Source organism: Anomaloglossus baeobatrachus, chromosome 2, assembly GCF_048569485.1.
Source record: "Anomaloglossus baeobatrachus isolate aAnoBae1 chromosome 2, aAnoBae1.hap1, whole genome shotgun sequence".
Taxonomy (NCBI): domain Eukaryota; kingdom Metazoa; phylum Chordata; class Amphibia; order Anura; family Aromobatidae; genus Anomaloglossus; species Anomaloglossus baeobatrachus.
In genome coordinates, this window is record NC_134354.1 from 220,172,462 (window position 1) to 220,191,922 (window position 19,461).

At 46.1% G+C, this 19,461-nt stretch overlaps 1 protein-coding gene across 3 annotated transcripts in view; it reads left to right on the forward strand.

Moving 5' to 3' along the window:
• The window catches only part of SYCP1 (synaptonemal complex protein 1), an 811,750-nt gene that overhangs the window by 608,644 nt on the left and 183,645 nt on the right, over positions 1–19,461 (forward strand). For all 3 annotated transcript variants that reach the window (XM_075335624.1, XM_075335625.1, XM_075335626.1), the window contains 2 exons: positions 7,147–7,263; positions 13,113–13,223. In XM_075335624.1, coding sequence (XP_075191739.1) covers positions 7,147–7,263; positions 13,113–13,223 — 228 coding nt within the window. The remainder of the gene's footprint in view (positions 1–7,146; positions 7,264–13,112; positions 13,224–19,461) is intronic.

Below are 19,461 nucleotides of genomic sequence, written 5' to 3' on the forward strand. Positions count from 1 at the left end.
TTCTGTACCCTAAACGACAACCCGTCAAGGGGGTTTCCGTCCCCATTAGATGTTGGCGGTGCCAGCGGGTGGGACATATGGAAGCCCAGTGTCCACTCACCACGGAGCCCATGGATTGTGGGGTTACCCGGCGGAGTTCAATGTATGCTCAGGTGGTGTGTACCGCTGACCTGGTCTCCCCAGAGACGGAGCCCCACTTGTGCCAAATACAGGTGAATGGATGTCCGGTTACAGGATTGTTGGATTCCGGAAGCTTAGTGACCCTTGTGCGATCCACCTTGAGAGCTAAAGTAAAGGCCACAGGACGCACCGTGGGGGTGGTTTGCATACATGGGGACCGCCGCGACTATCCCACGGGGATTGTCACCATCACAGCACCTTGCGGTCAGGTGCAACATGAGGTGGGACTTCTTAACACTCTTCCTTATGACGTCATCCTAGGAAGGGATCTGCCCTATTTTTGGACTTTATGGAGGGGACCCCCTAAGTCCCCTCAGATATTGGTCGGTCCGGGACCTGAGCCCTACAATCCTGAATCCGGGACACCTGCCGTAGGGGTCACCATGATAGGGACAGAGTGTGAACCCGATAGGTCGCCCCTAGAGGTATTGGCAGGAGAGGCTGAGACGGTCGAGCCCATCCCGGAGTTGGAGGCGTCCCCGGATACGTTTGGGACAGCCCAACTCCAGGACCCTACGTTAATACATGCCCGGAGTCGGGTGACAGTAGTTGACGGGGTGGCACAGCTGCCCGGTGCCCAGGTAAGGTACCCCCATTTCGCTCTTAAGCAGGATTTACTCTACCGGGTAGATGAAATACGGGGCGTAGGGGTAGAACAGTTGGTGGTGCCCCAGCCGCATCGCCGGCGGGTCCTCGACTTGGCTCATAAACACCTGATGAGTGGCCACCTAGGGGTCAAGAAAACGCAGGAGCGAATATTGCAAAGGTTCTATTGGCCCGGGGTCTTTGGGGAGGTAAAACGGTTCTGCGAAACCTGCCCGGAGTGTCAGCTTACCGCACCCCTGACCCATTTTCGCAGTCCGTTGGTACCGTTACCCATTATAGAAGTCCCTTTTGAACGGATAGGGATGGATCTGGTGGGGCCCCTCGTAAAGTCCGCTCGAGGGCACCAACACATCCTAGTGATCGTTGACTATGCCACCCGGTATCCCGAGGCGATACCTCTCAGACATACTGCAGCAAAGCTTATAGCTCGGGAGTTGTTTGCTGTGTTCTGCCGGGTGGGATTGCCCAAGGAGATCCTTACGGATCAGGGGACCCCATTCATGTCTAAAGTGACCAAAGAGCTATGCCGGCTACTCCAGATCAAGCAGTTGCGTACGTCTGTGTATCATCCTCAAACGGACGGTTTAGTCGAGCGTTTCAATAAAACCCTGAAAACCATGCTAAGAAGGGTGATTTCAAAAGACGGGAAAGACTGGGATATGATGCTTCCCTATTTGATGTTTGCCATACGAGAGGTGCCTCAGGCATCCACGGGGTTTTCGCCTTTTGAATTGTTATACGGGCGACATCCCCGGGGATTGTTGGACCTGGCAAAGGAAACATGGGAACAAGAGCCCACCCCCCATAAAAGTGTGATTGAACACATTTTGGGTATGCAGAACCGCATAAGCGCGGTCATGCCAATTGTGAAGGAGCATTTACAGGAGGCTCAGGCCGCACAAAGCGGCCGCTACAATAGACAAGCCACCGTGCGGACCTTTAAACCCGGGGATCGGGTGTTGGTATTGATCCCCACGGCGGAGAGCAAATTCCTGGCTCAGTGGCAAGGCCCCTACGAGATAAAGGAAAGAGTAGGGGTGGTTAACTATAAAGTATTGCAGCCCGGTAGGCGGAAACCTGAACAAATATACCATGTCAACCTATTAAAACCTTGGCAGGAACGGGAAAGCCTGATGGCTGTTTTTTCCCCACCTCCCTCCTCTTCGGGTCGTTCACATCCGGCTCCAGCGACCTCCGGAGAGGACGAACCGGAAGTAAGGATTGGAGAAGCCCTCACCAAGCAACAGAGGCGAGAGGCCAGACGGTTGGTTCAGCAGAACCCCGATGTCTTCTCCGAGCTGCCCGGTAGGACCAGTCTGATACGACATGATATTGTCACCGAGCCCCACCTGAAGGTACGCCTGAAGTCATACCGGGTACCGGAGGCTCGACGACAAGCCATATCGGAGGAAGTAAAGACAATGTTACGCCTGGGGGTCATCGAAAAATCCCGGAGTGAATGGGCTAGTCCGATTGTCCTAATACCAAAACCCGATGGCTCCTTAAAGTTCTGCAATGACTTTAGGAGATTGAACGAAATATCCAAGTTCGAGCTCTACCCCATGCCCCGGGTGGATGAGCTGATTGATAGGCTGGGACAGGCGCGATATTTTACCACGCTCGACCTGACCAAGGGGTACTGGCAGGTGCCACTAACGGAGTCCGCCAAGGAGAAAACCGCTTTTGTTACGCCGGAGGGTCTCTTCCACTATGTTGTCTTGCCTTTTGGGTTACATGGCGCTCCGGCCACGTTCCAGAGGTTGATGGACTTAGTGCTGGAACCCCACCAGTCGTATGCATCAGCGTACCTGGATGACATCATTATTTACAGCTCCGATTGGCAGACCCACTTGGAACAGGTACAAGCGGTGGTGGACGCGCTTCGAACAGCCGGATTGACAGCCAATCCCAAGAAATGTGCATTGGGACTCACGGAAGCCCGCTACTTGGGCTACGTGATAGGCCAAGGAGTGATTAAGCCCCAAATTAACAAGGTTGAGGCGATCCAGAAGTGGCCTAGACCCCTGACCACGAAGCAGGTTAGGGCCTTCCTGGGTATCGTGGGGTACTACAGGAGGTTTGTAAAGGATTTTGCGGGACTATCAGCCCCCTTGACGGACCTTCTCAAAGGCAAGAAGTCCGTCATGGTGCGCTGGACTCCGCAGGCCGAGGACTCCTTCCGGGCCCTGAAGGAGGTCCTGTGCGGACAGCCCGTTCTGGTCAACCCTGATTTCCGGAAGGAGTTCATAGTACAGACTGACGCCTCGGAGATCGGCCTGGGGGCAGTGCTGTCTCAGGTGGTTCAGGGGGAGGAACACCCCGTCACCTTCTTAAGTAGGAAGCTCACCCCTCCCGAGCGGAATTATAGCGTAGTGGAGAAGGAGTGCCTGGCGATCAAGTGGGCCTTGGAGTCCCTACGCTATTACCTGCTGGGACGGCAGTTTCGCTTGGTGATGGATCACTCTCCACTGGTCTGGATGAGGTCCGCCAAGGAACGGAATGCCCGGGTTACCCGGTGGTTCCTTTCTCTGCAAAACTTCCGGTTTACGGTTGAACACCGGGCCGGTAGGTTGCAGGGCAACGCCGATGCCTTGTCCCGCGGCCCGTGTTTGATGGCGGGAGTTCAACCCCGCACGCTTGAACTGAGGGGGGGGTATGTGAGACTGTGACCGGGGTTATCTATGACGGCCGGTATGTCTCGCCCCGGTTGTGCTCACTCCATGATAGAAAGTAAATCCACTCTAAGGTTAATGCTGTTTCCCTACAGGCTGAAGGAAGGGTTAAATAGAATCAGGAACAAGGGCAGGTGTGCCGGGTGTGAGGGAGTGAACAGAACTCCCTGAGTTTTCTGCTGGAGAGGCACATGTATTGTGTTATGGACTTTTGTTTGGACATTAAAACCGTATGCTGTGAACCTTCATGCCTGGATCCCGTGTCTTCTGCTGCGCAGCCGACCGTGCTACCTCACACACGGTACAAAGATATATTTTACCTGAAACATTGGAAGCTCATTTGTTTTAACCGCTTGCCATTTTTGGAAACCTGAAACCGTTAAAAGGCGCTTAAGAGCATGAATATATGAACAGCAAGTCTATTTTACATAGAAATATAGAAATGAATAGAGAGATTCTGTTTAGCATTTTCTGATAAGTTTTTCAATTTGTTTTTGGAGCAGTTCAATAGAACTTAGTGTTAATGTAGTGGTGTTGCCTCTAAGAACTGTTAAGCACTGTATGATTTTAAGAGCAGGTGCTCCCCTGCTTGCGTGCCCTGAACTGTACAGTTGGATGAACCCTGCCTTTAAAGTGTGGGAAGCAGAGAAAGAGCGGGAGAAGTTTAGGCAGGAACAGGAATGGTCGAATAGCCTGAGAGTGTAAAAGAGAAGGGTCGCTACCTTAGAAGTGTCTGAAAATTATGTTTTGAGAGGAGACACGGTGCCAGCTGTGAGGGAAACTGTGAGCGATTGCTAGCAATGTCGAGCGCGATAGCACCCAATCCCGTCGCTCGTGCGATATGTGGTGATCGCTGTCGTAGCGAACATTATTGCTACGGCAGCGTCACACGCACATACCTTGTCAGCGACGTCGCTGTGACCGCCGAACAATCCCTGCCTCAAGGGCAAGGTGCGTTCGGTGTCATAGCGACGTCACTGCGGCGTCACTAAGCGGCCGGTCAATAGAAGCGGAGGGGCGGAGATAAGCGGGACGTAACACCCGCCCACCTCCTTCCTTCCGCATTGCCGGTGGACACAGGTAAGGAGATGTTCGTCGTTCCTGCGGTGTCACACATAGCAATGTGTAATGCCGCAGGAACGACAAACAACATCGTACCTGTGGCAGCAGCGATATTAAGGAAAAGAGCGACGTGTCAATGATCACCGTTTTTGAACGATTTTGCGATCGTTGATCGTTGCTCCTTGGTGTCACACGCTGTGATGACGCTACCGGCGCCGGATGTGCGTCACTAATGACGTGACCCCGACGATATATCGGCAGTGATGTTGCACCGTATAAAGCACCCTTAAGTCCTAAATAAAACACTGAGAAAACAAACAGGGGAAAGCAAACTTATCTTCAAAGTGACAAATGGAGAGAAACAGCAACATATAACATTTCTCCAGATAATTACAAGCCGACTGCTTGCAATGAGGACCGCATAAAAACTTACCTCTATCACCAGCAGTATACCAAGGGGAAATGCAGATATATAAAGACACACAGGGATAATGATTAGCAGCTGGAAGGAAAAGATCTTCACTGGACCCTAAACAGTAAAGAGTAAGGCTGAGTGAACCCGGACTGTAAAAGTCCGGATCCGCGCGGTTTCAAAGTTGCCTGGGTGCCGGGACCCGGGTCCAAGATTACAGGTAATTGATCTAGATCCGGCACTCGAGAAATTAAAAAAAATAAAGGAAGAATAAAGAAAATAAGAATGAAGGAAGAGCTTCATACTTACCCAGGTTCCGACCTGGCTGTACGCTGCTCCTACTTCCTCCCTGTACCACTCATTTCATATGCACGGCTTTCCCCACCAACGGCTGGCCTGGCGTCTGTGATTGGTGCATTCAGATGCGCCCCCAGCCTTTGTGACAGCGTCTGACTGTTTCAGCTCACAGATGCTGTCTGTGAGTCATTGCTGGCATGGCTCATCCTGGTCCTAATGGTGCACGATTCATGCACCGGGAGTTGCAGGCTGAGCAGAGGAGGAAACATCGCCGGCGCGGCTCATCCTGGGCTGCCTGCTAAATGAAGCAGGCCACTCAGGCCACTCAGGCTGAAGCAGGCGCACGCTCCTATCCCCCTATCCCTTCCACCAACATTTTTATTCCCCAGATTCTGGTTCCCATAGATATGACCGGACCGGATCCAGATTTTTTAAGAAAATGAGCAGGGACCTACCGTTTTTTTGCGAGTCTGCTCAGCTCTAGTAAAAAGTAAACCCTAACAGAGAAAAAATACAAAACTACATTCACACCACAGAGGAAAGGATAGAATATTGTGGTGCAATTTGTGCAGCCAAATGCAGCGACCGTCTGCAGCCAGACACCACAGGGTTGTCTGTCAACAGTGACACGCCATTGACAATAATACCCAACTGTGACCTCCACACAGTCCTCTATGCAGTATAATGGGCCTACATACAGTATAATGACCCCCAACAAACAGCCCTGCATAGAGGATAATGGCTCTCTCATAGCCCTCAAATATTATGACGCAGTTAGCTCTCCAGTAGTATAAAGCATCCAAATAGCCCTTTTAATATTAGCATGGCCTCAACATAGCCTTTCATATATTATAGTTATATAACATAGTCCTACATATAGTATTATGCACCCCCCGTAATCCTCCTTATAGTGTAATGGGCCACACTTTGCCTTCCAAATAGTATAATGCACCCCCATAGTCCTCCATATAGTATAATGGGTTTCACATAGCCATCCACATATTATAATGCAAATCCCATAGTCCTCCATATGTAATAATGCACCCCCTATAGTCCTCCATATATTATAATGCACTAGCCATAGCCCTCCATATATTATAATGCACCATCCATAGTCCTCCATGTATTATAATGCACCCACATAGTCCTCCAAATGGTATAATGCTCCTCCCATATACTCACTGATCAAAAACAAACAAAAACTCATCTCTCCTCTTTTCCCCGCTGCTAAGGTCTCCTCAGCGTGTGTTCTGCAACTCTGCACATCAGGTGCTTAGTAGGGACATCATTACACCCCGCTCTGCTGAGATGTCATAGCGCAGACACAACAGGGTAATGATAATGGAGGGAGTGTCAGCGGACTGCTCTCTCTATTATCATTGCTTTCAACTCTGTTGGTATCCGCGATGCTGATACAGTTGAAAATGTGATGCCTAGCGAGGGCACCCATTGCCAATGCTGGCACTAGGCCCCTCTGACTCACGAGGCCGATAGCAGCTGCATGGTCTGCCTCCATTGGCAATATGCCACTGGTCCCCAGCCTCATCTGCAGTTTGTTTAAAAAAACAAACTGATCTGTGCTCACCTTACTTTTGTCTAATGTTGAGTTTCTGATGCTCATCTCCTATTGTCTGCAGCGCTGACTTTATGTTGACAGTGGTGCAGCCAATCAGTGAAAGCAATGTCTTTGACTGGCTTTTTATTGGCTGCAGTGCTGTTGATGTGACGTGAGTGCTGCAGACAATAACAGGCAATGGGAGCAACAATGGAGACTCAGCTCTAGACTTTGTGAGGGTGAGTAAAGCATCATTTGATTTTCTTATAGACAGGGGACAGGAGTTTACAGAAACCAGAAAACCTCTTTAATGTAAAAAATGTTAACATTTTGACATTACTGTTTTTTTTTAATTTCCAAAGGTTAAAGAACTACATGCCCAGATTGAAATTGCTACAGTACAACACCAGAAGATTGTCAGCAACAAGCAATTGGAAATTACAGATGCAAAGACAAAAGAAGAAAATTTAATTCAAGAAGTATGTTAATATTTCTTGCTAACAAAAATAAGCTGAAAATATGTGGTGTAATTTGTCTTATGCAAATTAGTGTTTTCCTATCACAGTTCACATATTATTAATAAATTTAAGACTTAAAAAGGGTGTTCTGTCTAAAATAATAGGTCTGCAGTCACTCTGTGACTGTTGACTTATGAATCCTCCCAGTGCATGCACTGTGTGCTGCAAGTACTCAACCTGTTTCTGAGCCTGGAATGGTGGTCACGTGACCGTGGGTCTGCAATATGCACTCTCCCTTCCAGAATGTAACTAGTGGGCATCGCATCACTCAATACAAATGTATTGAGCAAGGCCGTGCCCACTAGTTGAGTTCTGTCCAGGAGTATGTTGCATATTCATGGTCACATGACCACCATTCCAAGCTCAGAAACTGAAAAATACTCCAAGAGCACGGTGAATGCGCTGGGAGGATTCATAAGTCTACAGTTATATAGAGTGACTGCAGACATCATTTTAGACCAGACACACTTTTTAAGTCTTAACTATATTAATATGTGAAATGTGATTGGAACACAGTAAACTTTAATAAGATGAACCATCTACTAACAAATACCAGTGTATTGGCTGCATGCACTAATACTAATGACCATGCATTGCCTTTTTTGGTACCCAGCGCCATTCATGACAGGTTAACATGACACCTAAAGCAATATGCTGAGATGGTCATAAACTACTTGTGGCTCACTATATTGCTACTACTTAATGAGTGTCTATATTAAAGTCAGCCTCCATCGTAAGCGCCAATGTGAGGGAAAACACAAATTTTTCCAGCTTAATTATGTAAAACTCATGATTAATATTCATGCCTAAACGACAAAGAAATACTGCTCCCCAGAGCACCATTAACTAAATTACTGAGAATTTATCTTCTTATATAGTTGGCTTGAGTTCTTTGATGGAGCCCTAGGAACTGTCCTGTGATAATGCCTGTTAGGTGTTCACCTGTTTTTTTTATAACTAAGCTTTTTCATTGTCTACCCATTGTCTATCTATTGAAATAGTCGAGTACCTGATTGGGCTTTCTCAGGCACTCCAATAAATAATGAATGGAGTAATGTGTGGCCACTGGTTCATTCTGATAGGATAGAGAGGGTGAGGGTCCCAGCAGATAGGTGATAGACAATATGGATAGGTGATAACTTTCATCGTTGGGATTCACCCTTTAAGGGATATTAAAATTATTATTATATAATATTTTTGAAATAGGGAACCAAAAGAATACAATTTCTAATGTGCAAATGTTTAAAATACAGGGTGGACCATAAGTATGGATACACCCTGATAAAATTTAAGTGGTTGCTGATATCATCTTACCGTTTGTGGCATATTAGTACATGGGAGGGGCAAAACATTTGAGGCCGGCTGACGGCATGGGTTTATCAGGGTGTATCCATACTTATGGCCTACCCTGTACATCACATACTGTACATTTCGCTTTCATATACCAGTGGAGTAAATCCCTACCTCTGCAAAGTCAAATAGCTCTCAAAGCTATGTGTAATACATCCATAACTCAATTCATTGAATGAATGAATATGTATATCTTTATAATCATTTTTTTGTCTTAATGCATATTATATGAAAATTGAGGTAACTTTGATAAGTCTTGATTAAAAATCTTTTCATGGGATCATGGCTTTAGAGGAGATTTGAACAGACATGTATAGAAAGAGCTTCTGCTAATATTATTATTACCTGCAATCGGCAACTGTAACCCTACGCATTTTATTTACGGTATGCTACTCTTTGCCCAGTAATTGTGGAGGATGGTGGATTGTAGTTATGCCTGCACTATGACACGTCAGATGATCAGAGCAGGATAGGAGCTCGACTAATCCAATATGGCACTGCTAACTGAAACGCTGGTAAAAGAAAAGGCAGTGGGGGTACTGACTGTCTTGGAACGTTTTGCCTGAGTGTCTCACGCTGACCATCACAGTGCGCCAACCAACAGGATCCCAAGGAGACCAAGAAAGCAGAAAAATGATGGAGGGAGACAGTGATGGAAGCTCTATGATGGTACCGTTTGTAACCAACACTAAACGACAGGCCTCCCTTTCTGTAGACTGCAGTGAGATGAGAGTTGAGCATGCACAATGCACTGAGACATACCTAACAGTTGAACTGACTATCCAAGATGTATTTGATCCGATTTCCCTTTGCAACAACATTCTAGCCACCTTAAATGTACATATGGGGGTCTTAAAGAGGACTCGATTCTCATAAAATGGGACCTGCAAAGAGTTAATCAGAGGATGAAAGAATCTAAAGGCAGAATAAGTGTGATTAAAGGTCAGCTTCTATTACGACTGGACCCTAACTACAGGTCCCTATATCTACTAGAAGTACCCTGAACCTGACCCTGTTTTGTCCCTGACCACGGAGGTTGGCACCCTTAAGTTACGCAATGGGGTCTTCATACAATGTCGGCTAACCCTGAATGTCTTTAACTGCACACTAAACTATTAACCAAGTGTAATACAAAACACCAAAAACCATAAAACAAGTCAACATGGGCAGAGGGTAAAACACAAAGCTAAAGACGTGTTTACAGAGTTGTACAAGGAAGACAGAAGAAACTGAAAGAAACCCAAAAAAGACTTATTGATTAAGTGGAACCGCTCCAAATCCCAAATGAAATAGAATTGGGAATGCTTGGAAGGGAAACACACAAACAATCTACACAGAAAAGCAAAAGTGCTTACTCACCAAGATTATTCTGAATTGAGGAGTTGGGATTCCAAACATTCATCATCCTAGGAATATAGGCAGCACTGAGGCATGAGCATGGTGAGCATAAATTACCCATTCAAAGAAGTGATAGGGCACACAAAACAAGGAAGTGAATACTACTGAGTGGAAATAAAATAGAAGGAAAAGAAAAGGAAAGGCTATAGAACTAACAAAAGTTGGACCAATATAAAACTGCGGTGGTCCAATGGAGGAGGAAACCAACCATACAACCAGAAGTCACTGGATTGAGCCTCAGAGTGAGCTTCCTAATATAGAAAAATACATCAAGAAAACAATATAGAATGTGGGCTTTTCTTAATTAACCCCTTAACGACCGCGGGCCGTAAAATTACGTCCTAAATGACATAATCTTACTGCCCGCGGTCCTCCGGCGGCAGCATGCCGCGATCGGCACACATCTCAGCTGATTTTCACAGCTGAGATGTGTGCCTGCTAGGCACGAGCAGAATCGTTATCTGCTCGTGCCGATTAACCCCTTATATGGCGCTGTCAATACATGACAGCGCCATTATAAGCGCAATCGCGGTAAAGTTTTTACTTACCGCCGAAACCGGAAGTCACGTGACGCGATCACGTGACTCCTGATAGTTGTCATGGTAGTACAGGGTCATGTGATGACTCCTGTACTACACATGAATTGGTTTCACTTTCGCTGTGCCCGGGGCACAGCAAAAGAGAAAGACAGCGTATCTGCTGTTTACAGCCTTCCAGCTGTGATCAGCAGATACTGCAGAGCGATCGGATTGCTGATCGCAATAGCCCCCTAGGGGGACTAGTAAAATAAAAAAAAAAAGTAAAAAAATAAGTTTTAAAAAATTAAAAAAAAACAAAAAAACCTAAAAGTTCAAATCACCCCCCATTCGCCCCATTGAAAATTAAAGGGTTAAAAAAATAAAAAATATACACACATTTGGTATCGCCGCGTTCAGAAACGCCCGATCTATCAAAATATAAAATCAATTAATCTGATCAGTAAACGGCGTAGCGGCAAAAAAATTCCAAACGCCAAAACGACGTTTTTTTGTCGCCACAACTTTTGCGCAAAATGCAATAAGAGGCGATCAAAACGTAGCATCTGCGCAAAAATGGTACCGTTAAAAACGTCAGCTCGAGACGCAAAAAATAAGCCGTCATTGAGCCTAAGATCCCGAAAAATGAGAACGCTACGGGTCACGGAATATGGCGTAAAACGTGCGCCACTTTTTTCGGACAAACTTCCGATTTTTTTTTAACCCCTTATATAAAAGTAAACCTATACATGTTTGGTGTCTACGAACTCGCACTGACCTGAGGCATCACACCCACACATCAGTTTTACCATATAGTGAACACAGTGAATAAAATATCTCAAAAACCATAGTGCTATCGCACTTTTTTTGCAATTTTTCAGCATTTGGAATTTTTTTGCCATTTTCTAGTACACAATATGGTAAAACTGATGGTTTCATTTAAAAGTACAGCTCGTTCCGCAAAAAATGAGCCCTCACATGACCATATTGACTGAAAAATAAAAAAGTTACGTCTCTCAGAAAAAGAATGGCGAAAAAAAAAAACGGAAAGCGAAAAATCGGCCGGTCGTGAAAGGGTTAAAGCAGATGACCTGGAAAGTAGGGCTTAGAAGAAATAATATATGTTTTGTTGCTTTCTTTGAATCTTGGCTTATAAAATGTTTTGGAAAAGATACCTTTTCATCACTTTTTGCCATTAAAAGGGCACATAATGTTCCAATGTGCTAACCACCTCACAAAACATCACCATGATCTGTGCTAATTAAGCTGCACTATTACAAGGATCGAGACACCAGTTTAAAAAAAATGAGAAAATCCAGACATGAAAATTGTTGAAAGTAAAATATCCATATAGTTGATTTTTCAGTTAAAATTCAGACAAAGAGAGCACAATTTAGTGACATAAAGAAATGTCTGCGAGTTTTAGAAATCCCTTACGCTGCACTATATCCTGCAAGACTCAGAGTTGCTGCCATATCTTTGAGTCTCAACAAGAGTATCTTCAAGGGTTGGACAGCAATCAACGCTGTCTGTGCCAAGATTGGGACTCTTATTGAACTTAGTTTGCTGGAGCGAACTTGTAAATCCTAGTTCTCCTGTTACTTAAAAGGATTCTCTGAGAAAGCGAAAAAACGGCATCCCTGGTATAATTCAAACTGCAGCCCGTCCTTTGTCTTGTGTCAGTACAGATTTCAGACTGAAGACATACACATGTGGTCAAAATTGTTGGTAACCCACAATGGTCACAGAAATTGCTTCAATCTGTCAAAAGTAATAGTAAATACAAAATCTATGAAAATGAACAAATGAAAGTCAGACAATGCTTTTCAACCATGCTTCCACAGAATTAAAAAAAAAATAAATTCATGAAATAAGCCTCGACAGAAATGATGCTACCCCTGAAAATAATGTGACAAAAGGGACAGAAAAACTTTGAAGAGATTAAAGGTGATCTTCAAGCTCAAGAAACATCAATGTCAGATCGCACCATCCATCATTGTGTGAGCTAAAGTGGACTTCATGAGAGACGACAAAAGAGGACACCATTGTTGAAAAAAAATCATAAAAAAGCCTGACTGGAATTTGCCAAACTTCATGTTGACAAGCCACAAAGCTTCTGGGAGAATGTCCTATGGACAGATGAGACAAAAATTGAACTTTTTGGGAAGGCACATCAGCTCTGTGTTCACAGACAGAAAAATTAAGCATATCAAAAAAAGAACACTGTCTCTAATGTGAAACATGGAGGAGACTCTGTTATGTTCTGGGGCTGCTTTGCTGCATCTGGAACAGGGTATCTTGAATCTGTGCAGGGTACAATGAAATCTCAAGACTATCAAGGGATTGTAGAAAGAAATGTGCTGCCCAGTGTCAGAAAGCTTAGTCTCAGTTGCATGTCATGGGTCTTGCAACAGGATAATGACTTAAAACACCCAAGAATGGCTAAGAGGAAAATATTGGATATCATGCCATATAGCATGTTTGCAGTCAATTTGTTTTGCCTCCTTCTGTTCCAAAATATAATGCCACATTTTGTACTGTTTTTAGGTTGAAAAGTTAAAGTCATCATCTGAGGAAGCATATCGGATGCAAAGAGAGAATGATATCAAATGTCAGCACAAAATTGTAGAAATGATGGCTCTCATGGAAAAACACAAGGTAATCTAAAACAGTAACAATTAATTAGATCCAAAAAGTTGCTGCATCGACAAAACTATAAGGCCAGGAGCACACGAGCATATAGCATCCCATGCGAGTGCATCGGATGTGATAAGCTAATGACGCTCGGCTCAAGCTCTGCTGCGAGTGTGAACAGAGTGTCATTCACGGTGCTTCCATTCTCTCACATGCGAGCACATGTGTTGAGAAGATAGAGAGATTAATCTCTCCATCTTCACCATTGTCTGTTTCTGCGTATATCGGTCTGCACTTGGATGACATCCAAGTGTAGTTCGATGTTTCACATGCACCCATAGACTTATATAGGTGAGCATGATCCGAGATATGCTGCCAATCTCGGCATGTTGCTATTTTTTTTCCTTAGTCCAATTAGAGCTGAGGGAAAACTTCCAAATCTGACCTGCATCATTGACTAACATTGGTCCAAGTGCAATGTGAGATTTTCTTTAGATTGGCTTTAGGGTAGCCAGCTTTTACTTTTAACCCCTTCACCCCCGGCCACTAAAACACCCTAATGACCGGGCCATTTTTTGCAATTCTGACCAGTGTCACTTTGACAGGTTATAACTCTGGAACGCTTCAACGGATCCTGGCGATTCTGAGATTGTTTTTTCGTGACATATTGTACTTCATGTCAGTTGTAAATTTAGGCCGATATTTTTTGCGTTTATTTGTGAAAATTTAGGAAATTTGGCGAAAATTTTGAAAATTTCGCAATTTTCAAACTTTGAAAATTTATGCCCATAAATCTGAGAGATATGTCACACAAAATAGTTACTAAATAACATTTCCCACTTGTGTACTTTACATCAGCGCAATTTTCGAAACAAATTTTTTTTCCGTTAGGAAGTTAGAAGGGGTCAAAGGTCATCAGCAATTTCTCATTTTTCCAACAAAATTTACAAAATAATTTTTTTTAGGGACCACATTACCTTTGAGGTGACTTTGAGAGGCCTAGGTGACAGAAAATACCCAAAAGTGACCCCATTCTAAAAACTACACCCCTCACACTGCTCAAAACCACATCCAATAAGTTTATTAACCCTTTAGGTGCTTCACAGGAACCAAAGCAATGTGGAAGGAAAAAATGAAAATTTTACTTTTTAACACAAAAATGTTACTTTAGCCATAAAATTTTCATTTTTACAAGGGAGAAAAGAGAAAGTACACAATACAATTTATTGTGCATGTTCTCCTGAGTACGCTGATACCCCATATGTGGTAAAAATCAATTGTTTGGGCGCACGGCAGAGCTCGGAAGGGAAGGAGCGCCATTTGAATTTTTGAACGCAAAATTAGCTGCACTCATTAGCGGACGCCATGTCGGGTTTGAAGACCCCCTGAGGTGCCTAAACAATGGAGCTCCCCCACAAGTGACCCCATTTTGGAAACTAGAGCCCTCAAATAATTGTTCTAGATGTTTGGTGAGCACTTTGAACACCTGGGGGCTTCACAGAAGTTTATAGCGTTGAGCCGTGAAAAGAAAAAAATTTTTTTTTACAACAAAACGGTTGCTTCAACTAGGTAGCTTTTTTTTCACAAGGGTAACAGGAAAAAATGCACCATAAAATGTATTGTGCATTTTCTCCTGAGTACGCAGATACCTCATATGTGGTGGAAATCAAATGTTTGGACACACAGCAGTGCTCGGAAGGCAAGGAGCGCCATTTGAATTTTTGAGTGCAAAATTAGCTGCACCTGTTAGCGGACGCCATGTCGGGTTTGAAGACCCCCTGAGGTGCCTAAACAATGGAGCTCCCCCACAAGTGACCCCATTTTGGAAACTAGAGCCCTCAAATAATTTTTCTAGATGTTTGGTGAGCACTTTGAACACCTGGGGGCTTCACAGAAGTTTATAGCGTTGAGCCGTGAAAAGAAAAAAAAAATTTTTTACAACAAAACGGTTGCTTCAACTAGGTAGCTTTTTTTTTCACAAGGGTAACAGGAAAAAATGCACCATAAAATGTATTGTGCATTTTCTCCTGAATACGCAGATACCTCATATGTGGTGGAAATCAAATCTTTGGACACACGGCAGTGCTCGGAAGGCAAGGAGCGCCATTTGAATTTTTGAGTGCAAAATTAGCTGCACTCATTAGCGGACGCCATGTGGGGTATGAAGACCCCCTGAGGTGCCTAAACAATGGAGCTCCCCCACAAGTCACCCCATTTTGGAAACTAGAGCCCTCAAATAATTTTTCTAGATGTTTGGTGAGCACTTTGAACACCTGGGGGCTTCACAGAAGTTTATAGCGTTGAGCCGTGAAAAGAAATTTTTTTTTTTTTACCACAAAACGGTTGCTTCAACTAGGTAGCTTTTTTTTTCACAAGGCTATCAGGAAAAAATGCACCATAAAATGTATTGTGCATTTTCTCCTGAGTACGCAGATACCTCATATGTGGTGGAAAGTAATTGTTTGGGTGCATGGCGGGGTTCAGAAGAGAAGGAGCGCCATTTGACAGCAAAATTGGTTGCAATCATTAGCGGACGCCATGTCACGTTTGGAGACCCCCTATGGTGCCTAAACAGTGGAGCTCCCCCACAAGTGACACCATTTTGGAAACTAGAGCCCTCAAATAATTTTTCTAGATGTTTGGTGAGCACTTTGAACACCTGGGGGCTTCACAGAAGTTTATAGCGTTGAGCCGTGAAAAGAAAATTTGTTTTTTTACCACAAAACGGTTGCTTCAACTAGGTAGCTTTTTTTTTCACAAGGGTAACAGGAAAAAATGCACCATAAAATGTATTGTGCATTTTCTCCTGAGTACGCAGATACCTCATATGTGGTGGAAAGTAATTGTTTGAGCGCATGGCGGGGCTCAGAAGAGAAGGAGCGCCATTTGACTTTTCAAACGCACAGACGCAGTGCACTGATCGGTCGCTGCAGGACGCACGGTCGGATGCGATAAAAAAAGCGTCGGGGATACGTAAAAAAAAAAAAGTCACGCCAAAAATTGACCATGGATGCAGATACGTTATGTGCATCCCTGATCAGCGCTTGGCGGGATGCACGGACGGATGTGATACAAAAAGCGTCGCAAATACGGAAAAAAGTCACGCCAAAAATTGAGCAGGGATGCCGATCCGTTATCTGCATCCCTAATCAGCGCTCGGCGGGACGCACGGACGGATGCGATACAAAAAGCGTCGTGAATACGGAAAAAAGTCACGCCAAAAATTGACCAGGGATGCCGATCCGTTATGTGCATCCCTGATCAGCGCTTGGCGGGACGCACGGACGGATGCGATACAAAAAGCGTCGGGGATACGGAAAAAAGTCACGCCAAAAATTGACCATGGATGCCGATCCGTTATCTGCATCCCTGATCAGCGCTTGGCGGGACGCACGGACGGATGCGATACAAAAAGCGTCGGGGATACGGAAAAAAGTCACGCCAAAAATTGACCATGGATGCCGATCCGTTATCTGCATTCCTGATCAGCGCTTGGCGGGACGCACGGACGGATGCGATACAAAAAGGGTCGGGGATACGGAAAAAAAAGTCACGCCAAAAATTGAGCAGGGATGCCGATCCGTTATCTGCATCCCTGATCAGCGCTTGGCGGGACGCACGGACGGATGAGGTGTAAAAATGGACAGGGGATACGGAAAAAAAAAAAAAGTTATACTCACAGTACCCACAGGACTAGCAGGAGGATCACTGACCAGAAGAGCTGCAGAGGAACAGATGGCAGAGAGATGGACAGCTTTACAGGAGCAGCAGGCAGATCAGCAGAATGCCCAGGAAGGACCCAGCGATGGATGCAGATGTGATCAGGCCGGTGAAGACAGGTAAGAGGACGTCGGGGGAGAGCAGAGGGGGAGAGGGGGGAGGGAGAGGGGGGGGGAGAGCAGAGGGGGGGGTGAGAGCAGAGGGGGGGCTGAGAGCAGAGGGGGGGGAGCAGAGGGGGAGGGGGTAGAGCAGAGGGGGAGACCGGAGAGGGAGCTGCAGAAGCAGAACAGAGATAATGGGGGAGGCAGTCAGAGGGGGGGGGGGGGTTGGGGGGAGCAGATCGCGGGGGGGGCACGGCAGGGGCTATCACGGCAGCGCGCAGGGGCACCACGGGAGCGCGCACGGGCTGCAAAGTGAGCACAGTACTCACGTGCAGCAGCAGCAGCGGCGGCGGCAGCAGCAGCGGCGGCGGTGGCGTGGTACCACAAGTACCAGCCACTGCACGCTGCAGACATGTTGGGGGAGGGCTCGCAGCGGCAGGGGGCATATCGCAGCAGGGAGGCAGATGGCAGCAGGGGGCAGATTGCGGCAGGAGGCAGATCGCAGCAGTGGGGCACATCATGGCAGAGGACAGATCGCAGCAGGAAGCAGATTGCAGCAGGGGGGCACATTGTGGCAGGGGGGCAGATCGCAGCAGAGGGGCAGATCGTGGCGGGTGAGCAGATCGGGGGGACACATCGGCAGGGGGCAGGGCCATCACAGGAGCGCGCAGGGGCTATCAGGCGCGCAATACTCAAGTGGGGCAGGAGCGGCGATCGGGCGGCGGCAGCAGCGTTGTGTGGTACTACAAGTACCAGCCAGTGCACGCCGCAAACATGCTGGGGGAGGGCTTCCCAAACCAACACAGGCCTGGGGAGGGCGGCCACCTCCAGATCAGACCGCCCCACTGCACACTGATTGGAGCGATTGCGCGTCATAGCACGATCGCTCCAATCAGTGCTGCAGGGGCTGGGGGCGGCATGTTTGAGGTCCACCTATGATATGCTGCAGCAGCTGCGGCATCTCATAGCTGGATCTCACAGGATCGCACTAATTCGGGCATTATTTTTGCCGAAATTAGTGCGATCGATGTGGTTGGCGGTTCAGATTTGAACAGCCAATCACATCGATCGTCGATAGGGGGTGGCGATGCCGCCCCCCCTGGGGTCAAGCAAAGGTCCCCTGCTGTAAGAAACAGCAGGGGACATCATTTGAAAGCCGTTGCTATGGCCACGGCAATCAAATGAAGTTTAGGCCGTAAAATTACGTCCCTGGTCGTTAAGTCACGTTAAAATAGGACGTAATTTTACGGCCCGCGGTCGTGAAGGGGTTAAAAATAATTTATTACCAGATTTTAGCCACCACAACTGAGAGCAGCATGATGTAGGGCAAGTGAACCTGATACCAGTGATACATCACTTACCGAGCTTCTCGCTATCATTTTGATAAAATTACTGTTTTATTTACTGCAGATCTACCAGTTCTCTAAATTATGGCTCTGTATATCTGGGTACATTTTGCATAGGCAGGAAGCTGCCAATCAATATTGGGGTCATGGTTGGACTACATGGTAGTAGGTTGGTTTACTAGTCCTCTAGTGATAATCTCCTGCTAGTAAAACTGATTTATCAAACCTATATAAAGCAGCCCAGTAAGTGACACATTTCTAGAACTATAGTTTCTGTCTCTACATCATGCAGCTCTGATTAGGGGGCAAAAACCTGGTAACAGATAAATCTGCATTCTCGCCTCAGAAATTCACTTTGTCTGTTACATTTTGCAGAGAACCTCTCATGAGGTTTTATACCCCAAACTAATGGCATTTATCTAAAGGTGCTTAAAAGCTGATTAAATTCTTATTTTTCTTGTAGAAATGTGTTTTGTTCTTGAAGAGAAATCCATATTTGAAATTGCATGCTAAGGAGTTGCAAGTGCAGTGGTTTGGGCACTGCACTTAGGTTGCTTTCACATCAGCGTTTTTTTGCCCAGCGGCAAAAAAATGCAAAGCGCATCTGACCGGATCCTGCAGATTGTACGTGCAATGCATGCAACCGCAATTGTTATTTACTGGATACTTCTACTTGCGATGGATGCAGCGGGACGCAGAATTTATCGGCCGGCACTGGAGTCAGCTGATCGGGAGCTGTGTGGTCAGAAGTTCAGATCAGCTGACTCCAGTCTCGGTCGATTACTTGTTCTGTGTCCCGCTGCAAATATCGCAGCATGTGCGGGTTGTGAGGTTAGCTAAGTTCGGCAAGCACTGGAGTCTGCTGATCTAAACTCTGCTGACCTCACAGCCAGCACATGCTGCGATGGATGCAGGGGACACAGAACAAGTAATCGGCCGACACTGGAGTCAGTGCCCAGTGCAAGCCTTATTAGTGTGCAAGTTTTTTGCTGAGCAGCTGCCCCTCCCCCCAAGCTTGAGGGGTGAGTGGTAGTGGCTGTGACATCAGCATCTTGCACCTGGGCTGCGGCCGCCTTCAAGAACAAGGTTTACTAC